This window comes from Parasteatoda tepidariorum, chromosome 8 (genome assembly GCF_043381705.1).
Source record: "Parasteatoda tepidariorum isolate YZ-2023 chromosome 8, CAS_Ptep_4.0, whole genome shotgun sequence".
NCBI classification, from domain to species: domain Eukaryota; kingdom Metazoa; phylum Arthropoda; class Arachnida; order Araneae; family Theridiidae; genus Parasteatoda; species Parasteatoda tepidariorum.
Window position 1 is genome coordinate 76,986,445 of NC_092211.1, and position 16,255 is coordinate 77,002,699.

The 16,255-nt window shown below is 28.2% G+C and overlaps 1 protein-coding gene across 2 annotated transcripts in view; it reads right to left on the bottom strand.

Annotated features, from left to right (window-relative positions):
• Positions 1-564: 564 nt before the first annotated feature.
• The window catches only part of LOC107449889 (uncharacterized), a 70,782-nt gene continuing 55,091 nt past the window's right edge, over positions 565-16,255 (bottom strand). For both annotated transcript variants that reach the window (XM_071184249.1, XM_043038686.2), the window contains exons 2-9: positions 11,133-11,355; positions 9,916-10,025; positions 8,619-8,714; positions 7,450-7,557; positions 6,971-7,033; positions 5,736-5,808; positions 3,551-3,647; positions 565-2,113 (exon numbers count right to left, since the gene is read on the bottom strand). In XM_071184249.1, coding sequence (XP_071040350.1) covers positions 1,765-2,113; positions 3,551-3,647; positions 5,736-5,808; positions 6,971-7,033; positions 7,450-7,557; positions 8,619-8,714; positions 9,916-10,025; positions 11,133-11,355 — 1,119 coding nt within the window. In that variant the 3' untranslated portion in view covers positions 565-1,764. The remainder of the gene's footprint in view (positions 2,114-3,550; positions 3,648-5,735; positions 5,809-6,970; positions 7,034-7,449; positions 7,558-8,618; positions 8,715-9,915; positions 10,026-11,132; positions 11,356-16,255) is intronic.

Consider the following 16,255-nt stretch of genomic DNA (forward strand, 5'->3'; position numbering starts at 1 on the left):
AGTAATAAAAAAATTTATTAAAATATTTGTTTCAAAAATATTTATTCACTATTTACAATAATTCAATTTGTTCATTTATATATAATGGTAAGTGTAGTAAGTAGTTAAAAAAGTATTTTTCATTAACCACATTTGCATTTATAGTTTATGCCTAAAATTCTTAAATCATGGCTACATTGTTAGTAATCTTTTAAAAGATAAAAAAATTATATTTTACTTAATATTTTATTTAAATTTTAAAGAACTTTTTTTTTATTGATTACAATCAATAATGGAATATTCTCACACAAGAATTTTTAGAACCTCCTATCAAATATTTTCTTTCTTTTTTCCTTATTTATACAGCATTTCAAGAAGTTTAAAATGCACGTTAACTACATGTAAAACACTAAGCAGCATTTTTGTAAGTTTTCTGCTCGTTGTGCAATCCATGTCTTCTCTTGAGAATTTAATATGCATAGATTTTAAATACTCAAATATTGTGTTTAGGATTGTTTAAATAAAAATCTATGAAAACAGCACCACATATTACCCTCTCAATATAATTTACTTGAAAAAAAATGATTCAACCACAAAATTAAGGCATTTAATGACATGATAAAAGTTATAAAAAACTGAAACATTTATGTGCTTTTTACTTTAAGCATTTTTATTTATTTTTTAAAGCGTGAAAAACTACATAAACATCAAAATTTGCTTTTCAGAACTATTTCTTGCTTTAAGCTAATTAATAATGTCCATAATTCTTTGTATCTTCAGACAATACACAGCTCAATAATAGAACAGACGATTTTAACCACTCAATTCAATAAATACTTAAACTACACATATTTGTTCGATTATTTGTTTATCATAAACCTGATTGTGTCACCTTGAACATTTAATTTGGCTTTCCTTCTCGAAAGGCATTATCTGTTAGAAATACAACAGTAAAGAATAAAACTATCATATATTTTCATGTATATCATATATTAAAACCATCCGATACATTTGATATTTACAATTGAAGACTTAGCACACTCTATGTAAGTTATTATAACGTACATGGAATATGCTAAGACTATTATTCTGTACAGTTTCTTTATGGCTGTTTTTAAGTACTTTACATATACTGTACTAGCTCGTAGCTCACACTGATTATTTCCTTGTAGTTGATAATTCAAGCCTTTTTATAAATTTTCTTCTCTTTTCTCTTTTATCACAACCTATTCTCAATTTCTAATAACCTTTTATCAATTCTAACAACCATACTTTTCCATTTATCGTGCAATTAAATAATTTGCTTTAAAAACTCGTTATTAAAATAGTTTTTGCACGGCAAATATAAACTTATCTTGTGAATATAATGAATTTACAAATATCTTAAATAATCAGGTGAAAACAAATCCTTCTTTTAAAAATATTTCATTTATCGTCTTTAAAAATGATGAGTAACATTTACATTTATTTATTTCTATTCGTGTAGTTTTGAATTTAATATTCATAATTGAAAGACTATTGTAAGAATTATTTTATAGTATTTACCTTATAAGTTTTTTTTTTTTGTTACATACAATACAATTTGCATTTTAAATTTAAAATGCTCATACTAATGAACTAGGTCAGCTTTCAAGTTTCAAACCCAATAAATAATCACACATCAATTCATAACATCATTATTCATAAATTAAATTAGGAAACAGAACACAAAGTGGATCTTTCATTTACTACAGTCAATAAATAACTTGAAACTTATTTCGATTATTATACGCTCTTAAGTATATATCACGTTGACCGATATAGCAATATAGTCAGGTCTCTAAAAGCTAATCGAATATAGCACTGTTTTGAATGGGTAACACAACTGCCCCAGTTTCTTCCTACAATGCAATGCCACGTAGGATGATACATTTGGTCGAAGTCCTGTTTTATACTCTCTGCTATATGCTTCTCTGTACTGTATAGCTTGATAGCCTGTGTGGCGCTAATAACGGCATATCTCTGCATTTCTATTGGCATATCAGCTGCTTGAATCTTCAAGTCTATGTGATCTTCATCATAGGTGGACCCAGTAACAGACCCGTGACGACTTCTATCTCCTCTACTGGGGAAAGAAGCTCCACTTCTTTTCGAACTGGAAGAGAAATCAACAATTATGTTGTTTTGTTTGTCTTATGTATGTATTCATCATAATATAACTATGAAACATCATTCCTTTCTTGATACCCATTATTATTTCTTGATACCCCGAATTAATGCCTTAATACCGATTGTTTATCTAAACAAATCACAGGGTATACTTTGCACTACTAAGACGAAAGCAGAAAACAACGTGAATTAAACACAAGTTAAGTACAGAAATGGACATATTATAATTTCGATTCTATAAGCAAGTATTCCTCAGTGTTTAAACACCAATTAAATTGGTGTTTAAACACCAAGGAACGTTTTTGTTTGTTCTTAAAGGTTGCTGTCATGTTTGGCAATGCTACTTTATGTTTTGATTATCTTGTAAAATATTTTTTGTTTATTTTCAGATAACTTTGTTTATGTTCTAATATCTTCGCTTACATACTGATTTTTATTTTTTTGCTTATGTTATATTTATGTTTAGGCTAAGATCGTATAGAAGTATTATTGCATTGTTCGTATTACAAAGAAGTACTATTTATTTTAAAATTTATGTTGTGATATCCTTTCATCCTTTTATCCTTTCATTTTTTTAATCCTTAATTCTGTGTTCACATATTTTGTTAACGTTTTGTTTTATTTTCAGATTCTATATACGTTTTTTCAGCATAGTTGTCAAGTTTGTTTAAAGACTTATCATACCTTACAACTAGATTTAGAATACCTTCATCATACAAACTTGTCGCCTGCTCCGTTAGCCAAGAGGTCACGGCCTTTTTCACGTATTCGTCATTCTTGTAGTGATTGCAGGCAAAATGATGCTTTGAAGTAACGGAAAAGATAAAAATCATTTAGAGCAAGGTCAGGGTCTAAGGAAGATTGGTCCAAAACTTCCTTACCGAAAGAGTTCAATAAAGCTGGGATCTGAGCTGCGAAGAGAATCACTGTCATAGAGAAGCAAAATTCCCAGTCAGCATAGCAGGGAATTTTGTTACTTCACAAATCAAATACTCTCAGTCTTGCGTGCATAGATGGAGCACCATAGAACTGCTCTTAACGCAAAAAAAATCTCCCATTTCATCCTACAACAGATGACACCACTAGTTAAACTATTTAACTCATATTCCACTTGACAAAACACAAGTCAACCACAACCTTATTATAATGTCTCGTAAAGAAAAGCCTTACATAACCTAACTCTAATGCCCAGTTTAATTTCATTTTAAAGGTTTCGAAAGCACGCTATTTGTAAATGAATACAAAATTGAGCAATTTTATAATCATGGTTTTTTCAACCATACCAGTTGTGAACGGTTTCAAACCCATAAAGCTAATGGCATTATCCTAAACGTAAACTTTACGGTTGATGGGATGATAAAACTACTGCCGGTTATTTTACCCTGGTTTTAGACTGAAATTTATAACAGAGTGGATCACTTACTATTTTCCCATTAGAGGCTTTGGCGTGAAATCATCAAGAATTTTAAGTCTCTCAATTCTGGTTGAGGATGAAGTATCGGAATCACCAGTCACTTGCTCTGGAAGAAGAAAAAACTATAATAGTTAATTTGCATTCAATAAAAAACGTTTAAATACAACCTTTTTTTTTTCTTTAATTTTCATGAATAATTCCAGCATTCAAACAATCAAGCATATAATTAATTATGTTTAACTAAACTTCTGTAAAAGTAGGATGTTTTTACAACCATAAAGAAAATTAGCTAACCTTAGTATTATTTCACTGAAAAATATCGAGAATTTGAATATTTAAAAAAATAATAATAATAATAAAATTTAGAAATACGAATAAATCTGTTTTTTTTTCTTCACTTCATGATGTGCTCTAAAAAAATTTTGTTACTCAGAATATCTTTGATAAATGAAAATTTTATTTCAATTTTTAACATAGAACAATGAATTAATTTTGTTTCTGCTACACTTTAGGTTTCTTTACCGACTAACTCCATACCTGTTACCCACTTTTGGCAAAAACAGTTACTAATCTTGAAAATTGTATATAATTTCAGTTTTTCGCAATTATCAAATATTCCTGTACTCCTTAAATACATCTAATAAACTATACTTACTTAGATTATCTTAGTATCTTTATAATTAAGCATAATATAATTTTTAATGTCGTGGTCTCTTGAAAAGGTATTTTATTTTACTTTATAACCGTCGTTGAACAGCCGAATCAATTCTTGGGGTTTACTACTATTAATGTTCAACTCAGCAGCCTTGTAATTTTAAACCAAATCCAGAGGACAAGGAAACTCCTGGATCAAGTATTGGGAGAAATTTGCCATCGTGGGTGACTTTTTGATGGAACCAACCCGTATCCACGTTTCATGGAGAGGAAAAACATGAAAACCTCCCATGGTTACCCCGACGGCAAAAAGACTCTAACTAATGATCTGTCTACCACTGAGAATATTTTACGTCAGCATTGTGATCCTTGCACGCCGGATGCGGAACTTGCATCGATTAGCCATCGTTGGGGATTCGAACCCTGTTCCCCTCAATGGAAGGCGAACGCTCTATCCCCTGAGCCATCACGGCCCTTGAAAAAGTATTGACATATTTAAATTAATGCATTTTTTTTTCTTTCTAAAACCAGATAATTATCTGTTTAATCCCCAAACATTAAGGAGGGGGGGACAAAAGTAAAATGCACATTAATAATAGTTTTACAGTAAGAAAACTTCATCGAACTGAATCGAAATGTTAATTATCCAATCCTGTGTGATTCGTAAAATATCTGATACTCAAACGAAAGTTATGATTTTTGCAACGATAATTGAACCATTATTTAAACGATTATTGCAACTTAAAATAATTGCTAATATTATTTTACTTGATAAGATATGATAATTCCTTATTTTGAAAGAGTCTTTCGCTCACAAACCTATATGATAATTTCGCATTCAGTTTTGTTTCTTGATGATTAACAGAATATGACATCAGAAATAAATTTTATTCAATTAAAAGATTCCCTTTTTTTCATGTATCAAAGTAGATTCACTTTTCAATTCTATTAAAAAATCATTTGAAACTAATAGTTTTGCTGAACTAACATTTCAATCTAATCCCCTAACTCATTTCATAGTTCTTAAGCAACTTAAAAGTCGTTTAAAAAAAACACTAATTTTCTAATTTTCGGCTATTACAAAAACTCATCAAAATTTTTTTACCCATGGATCATTTAGCAAAAGTGCAAATATTTCATTTCCGGAATTTCTTTACAATTTTAAAACTTTGTATTTAATTACTTGTTGGATATGCTGAGTCGACGCAGATATACAGTAAAAACACAATCTTAATAATATATTACAAAAATTTATGTAATTTATAGGAAAGTTAACAAAATTGATTAAGAAATAAACATAACTTATTTATTAGTAAGTAATTTAAAACAGAAACTGAATGTTTTAATCATAAAATATTGCGTGTATTGTATGATCATGTTATAAATTTTCTTAATATTATAATAGAAGATTATTACTTTTAATTTTAAGCCTCTAAATTTAAATGAAAATCAAAATTAAAAACTTAATGAAAGTATATAATAATACGCAGAAAGAGTAATAAATATTTAATACTCTTAAAATATAAAACATGGAACTTACTGTGTTCATAAAGATCCACGTTTCCGTTTTTGGCTTTTTTATAGTATGAAAATACGCACACAACACTGTATATCTAAAATAAAATAGTTTTTTTATCACTCAGATATACGATAAGAGGTATTTTTTAAGGGGGGAAATAACACAAAAGTATGTACTATTTTGTCCTAATTTCTGTCAAAATTAATGCCCTATATGTTTGCTTGAAATCTTAACTAAATAGTTTCTGGAAGTAGGTAATTTTGTGCATTAACATTAAAAAAAAATACAAAGAGAGATTTACAGATATATCAATTTGAAATAATAAAAAGAAACTGTTTGTTTAAGGGAAGCGAAAAAAAAACAGCATAAAAACAACGAAAGGTTGTATTTAAAATTGTTTGTTTTTTATTTTTATTATTTGTAACATATTCTTTTGCTTGCGTGGATTAATATATCTCTTTGCATAGAGTTTAGAAAACTGTTTTGATTAACAGTTGATTATGATTGACAGTTTGATTATGAATAGCTGCTGCAAGCAATGGACTATACGTACTTTTAATTCATTTTTATTGAACAGTATGACTACGTTACGTTAACTACAGGTAGCAAGGTTTAGGTTACCCTTATCTAAAGATTAGGGCAACACCATAATGCCTTTTAAGCTATTCAACATTGAATAGAATAGACGAGAGAGGGCAGCACCATACATCATTATGAGATTGTATTTTAGTCGTTGAATAGTATTGCACCTAAATAGTAATAACACCCTAATAACACCCAAAATAGGATTGCACATGACGAAATTATGTTCTTTCATTTATAAATAATAAATATCTAATGTATGGAATTAATTATAGATATCTAAATATCTATAATTAATTCCATTGAGAAATATAAATGTTCACCGTTTGGCTGAGAAGTGTAAAAAAGGAGAATAACACATTCATATATTTAGATTTCAACATGAATTTCAGCATGAAATTGCATTCGTAATATAAATGCTAAAAATATCATTTCACTTTTATTACTTTATTAAAGATACAAATTTTCAACATGCTATTAATAAAATTAAATTAATATGATTTTCAAAATTAATTCCAAGATTCTAGAATAAAATTAATTTTTAAAAATTGTTTCAGGAAATCCTTTTCTAAATACTATATACTACGGAGATATTTTCTTTCACATAAAAATGACAAGAATTTACTATGGATAAATTGCATAAAATAAATAAATTTTAAAACAAGTAACCTTACCCTTAATCCAGTGAGAAAACCAACAACAATTATGACTAAGATATCGATGCTTCCACAACTTGACTAAAAGAAAATTATCATTCCTTTTATTGCCATAGGAAATGTATAAGAAAAAATTGAGAAAATAATAATAATCGAAGAGCAAAGAAATAAAAGTATCGACTTAAGAAAATATTTAGTGCTGCCATCTATATTATAAATGCAAACCAAACTTCACATCTCTAAATTTAACAAAGTTTAGATTTAAACTGAACTACAATTAACCTAAACAAACTTGCAATAAAAATGTTTAAAATTACGTAAGTATTAAAAGGCAAGAATTTAAAAGAAAAATTAATTTTGAGAATTTGAAATGAAAATTGTTTTATTAAATCGTTATGAAAACCTATTTTTTAATAAATTTAACTACATTTATTTAAATAAGGATAAAAGCTATTTAAAACGATAAAAAATAGAAACATGGGAATATAAAATAATACCTGTATGCTAAATAGTCGCAATGCAGCATAGGCGGCTAGTTGATCGAATTCTAATGAAGGAATAGGTTTTCGCATATCTTGCGGAAATAGGTGGTCTTTACGAATATACTGAAAAAGAAAACATTTCAGTTAATCAACAATTCAGTTTCATTAATAAAAAAAATTATTTTCTCGATAATAACCACTCTAAAAGTTAAATGAAAAAATCAGACAAGGAAACTTTTTGTAAATTAAAGTAATTTTGAAGAAAATATAATCAACTCACATAAATATTTCCAAACATTTTGTAAGCAAAAATTATACATAATGCAGTTACTTTAAATACAGTTTCTACATTCGCGGTCTCGATAACTTCAAATTTCCTTCGATTTTATGAAAAAAAATAACAATGTTCTACTAATTGTGTTTTTATTACATATAAGTTTTTTTTCTAATTGAGGAGATAATTTAAGAATAATTAGTAATAAACCAGAAATTTGAAGAATTATTTTTTTCTATGCGCAGTTTTTAAAAAACACTTACGTGCAGCTTAAACTACATCAATAATATGCAAGAGTTTAATTTGTAATTAATTTGGAGAAAATCTCTATCTTTCGAGTATGACGACATGAATTTTTTTCCGCAGGTAATCTTACGTCATCATCCATATATGGGTTTTCTTTATTAACTAATATATATAAAATTCAAATCATACATACAGAGATTTAAAAATAAATTTATTTCAGAAGTTAAAAATATTATTTATTTAGTAACTCTTTTATTTCGTAATCATCTCAACTCAACTTTAGTAACTATTTCTCTCAATATGTTAACTTCAAGGAAACCAATTTTCTCATGGCATCAGAAGTATTAAAGTAGTATACGTCAAAAACTATGCATTGCTTTAGAATGACATTACTTTTTTTACGTCAACCAAACTTTTCAGTGCTTAAATTTTTAAAACAAAAACATTCTTGGTTAAAAAAAAGTTTTAAAAAAATTGTAATATTTTAAAACAGGTTCTTTACATTTTTGTTAAAATTAAATTTGAAGTTGTATATTTAAAGAATAAAACTAAATTTCAATGCTGATTTTTGAGTTACTGTCATTATTCCTGCGTTTAAAGTTAAATTAAATTAAATTAAATTAAATTAAATTAAATTAAATTAAATTAAATTAAACTTTTTTACCATAATAATTCGCAAGAGAATAAATCCAGTACTTGCTGCAACGTCCACAGCAGCAAATACTGCCAGTAGTAAAACTGTTCTTAACGAAACTCCTCCCTAAAACAAAATTAAAATAATAATAATCAAAATGCATCATTAAAATAATAAACATAAAACACTGTTAAATATACGAAAAGTTTTTGAAATAAAAACTGAAAACCTTCATTATTTAAATCTAAAATGAAAATTTTTTGACTTAATTTATATACAATTTATTTAATTACTTCGGAACACTGAGAAATACGTGACGACAGGCCCATTCAATTCATAATTTTGTTATTATTTCTTGGATAAACTAAATTTTTATACAGTTCTAAAAGGTTCTAAACTTTTTTATAAAATCAATTGCTCTTAGAGTTACTTGCTTTAACCCTTTAACGCTGATGGGACACCGGACTCCCTTTTATATATAGTTTTTCTAACACTCTAATTGCAAGCAAAAATCTATTTTAGTATTTTTTTAATTGTAACAAACATTCTAATAATTATAAAAAAAATCTGTTAGATTATGGAAATTAAATTTGTACTAAAATATAAAATATTAAAAAAGTAGCATGAAATTTTTTTTCTTTCATATTCAAAATGTATCAATAATTGATTTGTAAAATAAGAAATTAATGTTTCTCTTATACCTAAATAACTGAAGATTATTGCAAATTTCATAAATTATTGCTTAGAAGATTTTACCTGTAACGCAGAAAGGGACACCCGTGTTTCTTGCTGTATTTCATCTAACCATAAATTATTAAAATGCTAAATATTAAATGTTTCACTTATTTTGATCAAAATTGATACAAAGAAATGAAAATATTTGAAAAAGTTGCTTAATAACAATTCTACGTCAAAGGGATAATTCCCTGATTTAGATAATCGATTTTAATTTGTTTCTTTTGAATCATATCCTTCTTGATCAAAACATCCACCACGTTAGTAACAGAAGATATCATAAAACAACAGCATAACATACAGTGCGGCTTTGAGGAGAACTTCTCCAGACAAAAAGTGTGACGCTGTCTGCTGCTATGGTAACGAGCGAGAGCACATTTCTAATGGGGATGCAATGAGGAATTGAAGGTGTCGATTGATTTACTCATGCTGACCTATACCAAGATCAAGACAAAACTATCCCCCCACACCCCTATTCGAAGTGACTTTTCCTCGTAACCATTGTACCCGCCACGACGCGAGACTGGTGTCTGGGGGAGTTCTTCTGAAAGCCGCACTATACATCTGATTTGAAATGCATATTTCTACTCACATCAGATCGAGCTTGTTTGATCGCAAAAGCCATCCACCACCAACTGAGAATAAATATGCCAACAAACACAATACTCAATATGAGTGTCATCCTCGCTGCGTCCAGTTCCCCTAAAATATTTTAAAAACATGAACTTTAAAATACTTAACAAAAATAGGTCTAAGAATTCGCAAAATGCAATTGCATACGCATTGTTGCTACAGATTTTCTGAAGCTTTTTAGAAACATATGTAGCAGTCGAAAATAGGTGCCTATTTCCAAGACTTGCCAGACGTGAATGAGAAGAAACCAAAGTGATTTGAAATAAAAAACACCTGCTCATTCATTATTTCTTCTTATTTACGTCTGGAAAGTCTTGAAAATGGACGCCTATTTTTGAGCACTTGAAACTTGTCCTTTCCTGTCTATATATTTTTCAAGTTAATGAAGTCTTAAGTAATATCTTACCGCTTCAAATACTTGGTATTATTTATTTGATATGTACAAATCCTTAAAAATTAAATTTACTAAAAAAACATAGACCTAACACCTCGTAAAATATAATAATATTTGCTATTTTATTCAAATTTTCAGAAAATAAGATTAATTTTATACCTAACTCAATTCGAAGTTTCTTCAATTCAGTTTCTAAAATAGAATATTAGATCAATTTTAAGATCATTTTACAGACGTAAGAGTTATATTTAAATACGTTAATGCATGTTAAAGCATGCATAATTACATTTTAAATTACTGATGCTTTAAAATATTTCAAAGTTTAGAAGAATAACGGTTTGATTTCGTTTGTATAAAAACAGATGTTGACTTAATGAAATTTTAAAATGAAGAAAAAATTTAAATGGAAACTGAAACTGATACCATTGGTTTCAATACCATAAACATGACAAAAACAGAAAATTTTTAAGTTTTTTTTTTCTTTTTAATCAAAGCAGTTTTATACTTTGTTTTAATTTCAGAAAATGTAAGTCAATTAAAAGGTGGCGTTACAAAAACGAAATAGACTTCGTGCGTTTTATAGATATGCTATTGCATAAAAACAATGTTAAATAACATTTTTACTTTAAATGAAAAAAACTTGTATTTACCAGTTTTAAAGCCAAACCAATCAAATGTCCGTTTTCAATATAAATGGCAGAAAAAATAGAATTCAATTAAATTAATTTAAAATACTACTAATGATATGCAATTAAATTAAAATACTACTAATGATATATTACTGTTGATGTATCGAACATCTTCTCTGAATGCCAAAAGGGTTCTTTGTGCATGCTCTGTAAGCATCGGTGGCTTTTGCCTCTGACTGGAAGCACTCGATGTCTTGATGGGCATCGACACACTCTCCTTGAACCATGTGTTGAGTATGACTTGTAAGAAGCTGGCTTCTTTATCCACCTGATGAAGGCGACTCCCCAGGATTATTAGAGCCACAAAAGACAACCCCTAGGAAAGAAAAAACAAATATTACTAAGAATAAACTCATATATTAAGCTGATGCAATGTTTATGATAACCTCAAGAGCTCGTGATGTAACAATAAAATTTAAAAATATAAAAGCTTTCAGGAATTAAAGTGCACCATTATGTTAGATTAATAGAATTCTTTGAAAATTTACTTGTCAAATTTGGAACTATTTAAAAAAAATAACTCCGAGTTTTATTGAGTTGCTTAAAGTGGGTTTTGTAATTTAGTTACGGAAGATAAACAATTTTGTCAAGTTTCAGCGTAGAACTGTAACTAAATCAACTGCTCGAAAGGGCAACTATAAATCTTTCCTGAGTTTCTAACTTAGGGCAATAATATTTTTTAAAATGGTTACTGATTCGAGACTAACTTTCGAAATCAAATAAAATATGTAATACAAATAAACAGATATAAGAGATACATTAAGTGACAAATAAAATTATGTTGTTGATTCTGATGACACTCGGACAAGCCAAGATCACCTGCCATTTACATTTTCGCTAATTAAGTCAGGGAGGTGCGCCTTTGGTTTCACAAGAGAGCACCGCAAGAGTGAAAGTATATATTAGCTCAGAACCCCACGGATAGATGGCAGCACCACTCATTCATGAGGTCACTTCCTCAATTTAGACATAGATCTAAAGGGAATTCCCCAGATCCCTAAGCTCATGGTGCTGCACAGCGACCGACCACCAATAGGGGTTCACAAGCGCGTATATCTTATGTAGTCAGAATAAAATATAGAAAACAGTTACAAATGTTGAGTTTTAACAGTTTACAGTTTTCAACAGTTACAAAAGTTCGATGTGTGATGCTTTTGTTACACGGCAAACATCTAATGTGTATCTAATTTCATACCACGCACGTTATAGTTTATGCTATATACGGTTTGTAATGCTTCAAATATAAGTTTTTTTAGGTACTTGCTGTGTTTCTGGCATTGGTGGTTTATAAATAGTGACTGAAGTGTAAGGATAAATGATCAAATGGCTGCTAAGATCCCCGAATCTTACGCCAGGTGTCAAAAACACTATTTATGAACCACTAATGAAAAAACACCACATACATTTCAATAACGCATGCGTGCAGCATTAAATATCATTAAAAATGCGGAATTGCAAAATGCGTGGAACGAACTTAATAATAGATTGAATGTTTTACCTATAATAAAAGGCAACCATGTTAAAAATTTGACATAGCTTGGTATAATTTTATTCCACTCATTTTATTCTCGGAATTTTAACAAAATGTTCCGAATTTCGCACTATACTTAAATTTCATCAAGTTTGCGATCGATTCAATTTAATCGGATTCATATATCTTTCGTTAGAAATTCGGGAAAGCAATTAACATGATTAGGAGAGTTACCACCCAAAGACATGGACTTACTAAATAATCCTTTTCTAACTATTTCAGGGGTAAAATTAAATAAATCCAACTTTCTGGACTTAGACCAACTAACTTGGAGAAACTAATCCTTATTCTGAATGGCATAGAACTTATGTATCTATCATGGCTACTTTTCCTTAGAGGGAATAACATTTTTCAGTAAGTTTGACATAACACATCAGCTACATCGAAAATCAACCAACAGCTCTTCTAGTGTTAGGTAACAATTGCTTCTTAATAATACATTAAAGTAGTTACAGATCCCTTTTTTAATTTCAAACAAAACAAAAATATATTTAGATTCGCGTTCGATTTGATTTAAATAGACACAAAAATCATTCGTAAAAAGTTTGGGGAAAGCAAAACAACTCCACCCGAACAAAAATCGATTTTATACGTTATTCCTTTTCTAACAATGGATCTAATTTTATAGTCTTGGATCCCATATTTATTAAAGAAAGATGAAGATTATTAAAGACTGAAAATGTTCCCAAATTTTAATATGTGTCCTCAAATGTCCTCGAATTTTTACAAAAACGCATAATATTTTTTATGCAGGAAAATATCAAAAAAATTAAAAATGGGCGTGTTTTTTCTAAACAAGATAATTTTGTCTTACAGAGAATACAAGCCAGAAGCAAAGAAGCGTTTTAAAAATAAAATTAACAGATGAAAACTCCAGGTTCAGCTTAAAAGAGTTTCACCAAAAAATTCAATAAATTTTAATAACTATAAACTCATATATTTTACGTGTGTTCAATTTCTGAAATTTCTAAACAATTCAATTTCTAAACTGCTTAGTAATATCATCTTTAAAGGAGATGGTTCTGCATCTGACATTAGTTATTAATTTTCTTTTTTAAATCTTTGTTGAACATTGAAATTAATATTTTTCATAAATATATGGGTGTCATCATATCGTAACATTTTTCAAGGACGATCCTATTTGTTTATAAGTCTCGTAGCCTTACCCTAAATTGAGTCATAATATATCATTTTATATTTGAGTTGTATTATTTCATGACTGCTTTTCCTGACAGCGAATAACTAGTTTCATTAATTTTGACTGGAATTAAATCAGCTCATTGGAAAAGGCAAATGAAAAGCTTCCTTGTGCTTTCAGAACTGTGTAGCAACAATTTTTCACCGATAAGTTTTAGTTACAGATATTTAACTTTCTCTTTGAACTAAACTAAAATATATACTTTAGTTATATTTTCCACTTGTGTCCTACTTGATTTAATCAGACGTAAGAATCAAACGTAGCAGTTTGGAAAAAACAAAACCCCTAATAAGGAAACGTCTCCACCCAAAAAGATGGATTTTCTATATTAATCCTTCTCTAACAATGGATCTAATTTTCTTGTCTTGGATCCCATATTTATTAAAGAAAGATAACCCTCACCCTGAATGATATTGAGCTATAGACTATGTCTATTTTTCCTTACAGCAAACAACTAGTTTCAGTATTTTTGACTAGAATTAAATCACCGAATTCGAAAATGTGAATGAAAAGCTTCCTTGTGCTTCCAGAGTTGGACAACAACAGTTTTTTTTTCTTTTTTTCTTTTGCCAATAAATTTTGAAAATAGTTACAGATCTTTTACTTGCTCTTTGAACCAAACTATGATATATACTTTAATTATATTTTACATTCGTGTGCTATTTGATTTAATCAGTCACAAGAATCATTCATTAGAGATTTGTGAAGGCAATTACCATAATGAGGAGATGTCACCTCCCAAACAGATGGACTTTCTAAATTAATCCTTCTCTAACAATGGATCCATCTTCCCTCATTCTACATCCAGTTGAAAGTCAGATTTGAATCTTTTCAGCTCTGTGTATTAGACCGAAACATTGCTAAACAACATTCTAAGAACGGTCAACCGTAACCGAAGTTTATAGCTATGCAAAATGCTGGACACCTTTGAAAAATCTCTTAAATGTTGTTTTAATGTCAGTATAACGCATCGCCTCTGCAAACAACCTTAACCTAGTTATATTTCTTGCATCAAATTGTGTTACATTACGAACATATAATAATTCGTTTACCAAATTCTCATTTCTGTAAACAAAATAAGCTATTGTATACAGTTTAAAAATCTTTTTTGCAAAATCTTAACTGGAAGTGGTATTATTTTTTTATTTAATTATCTTAGAAATCAAAAAGTTGGTCATTTTATATCACTATTGAAAAATGTCTACGATTTCCTTAATGGCATTAGGTAAAAGTTTAAGTTTGAAAATCAAATGCTTTAATTCTACGTTTAATGCATATCTTATTATGTTAAATAGTTCGTTAACTCACAATATCCCTTAAAAAATTTACTTATCAGTAAGTATAAAGTTTATCACATTTAAAAAAATGGATATTTTCTTTCCTAAACTACAACATATGAGAATTAAATGAATTTTTTCGAAATAATGTAATAGAAAATAGAAAAGTAAAAATAAACCTGATTGTATTAGTGTTTGGATATCTCGATCTTTCACGTATCTTTTTAAAACAATTTCCTCAGATATAAAAAATATATATATCCATCGATATTTTTTTCTAACTTACTATAAATAAGGATAAAAACTGTTTTTACTTCATTTTAAATTTTTTCCAAACCATATTAAAATAAAGTTATTCAGTTATTTCGAATTCTAAACTTACTTTTACTCTAATCTTTGCTTTTAAAATCGGTACCGACAACAAATAAAACTAACTCAAGTGTTTCTTTTTCCTGCAAAAATTTTAAAAAAACATGCCCTTACCTTGATCATTTTTTTTAAAACCATTGCAACTTTTGCATTATTTGTGATTAAAAATTAATTTTAAAGCTATTTTTTAAACCATTGCTTTATTTAATTTTCGAAGTATAAAGAATCTATTCGAAGATAACATCAAAAAATTATGTACTTAAAAAATATTTTTTGTCTAACGATAATTATTAAAAGCTCTTTCATCAATGCCGTAAACCTCAGAAAACACTTCTTGTTTTTTCTTCGCATAACTACGATGCTCATTTCAAGTATATTTTTTTAAAAGAAAGCTATTTTTAAGCTACTACAGTACTTAAAATTACTTTGATATTGCAATTAATCTCCTTCTTATTAAACAAATATTTAAAGCTATTCAAAAAGCCTATATGAGTAGTAAACATGATCAATACCAAAAAGAATTATTTTTTTAATTAAATAATAATTTTATTTAGTTTCGCCATTTAAAAGTATGAAGGAATAAAACTAGTTTGCAAAAAAATTTTGAAGATTGATTCTTACAATTGTGCTATAAGTAAATCATCAAAATGAAAAACGTAATCTTTGATTTTTACTTTAACACTCTAATACTTTGCATTAATTCATTGAGTTTTTTATTAGTTCATTAATGTATTTAAAAATGAATGTTAAAAAATTAACTAATTAGATTTACAATAAGAACTACTAATTAGATTTACAATAAGAAGAATAGACTACAATAATTCATTATTTTTATGAAACT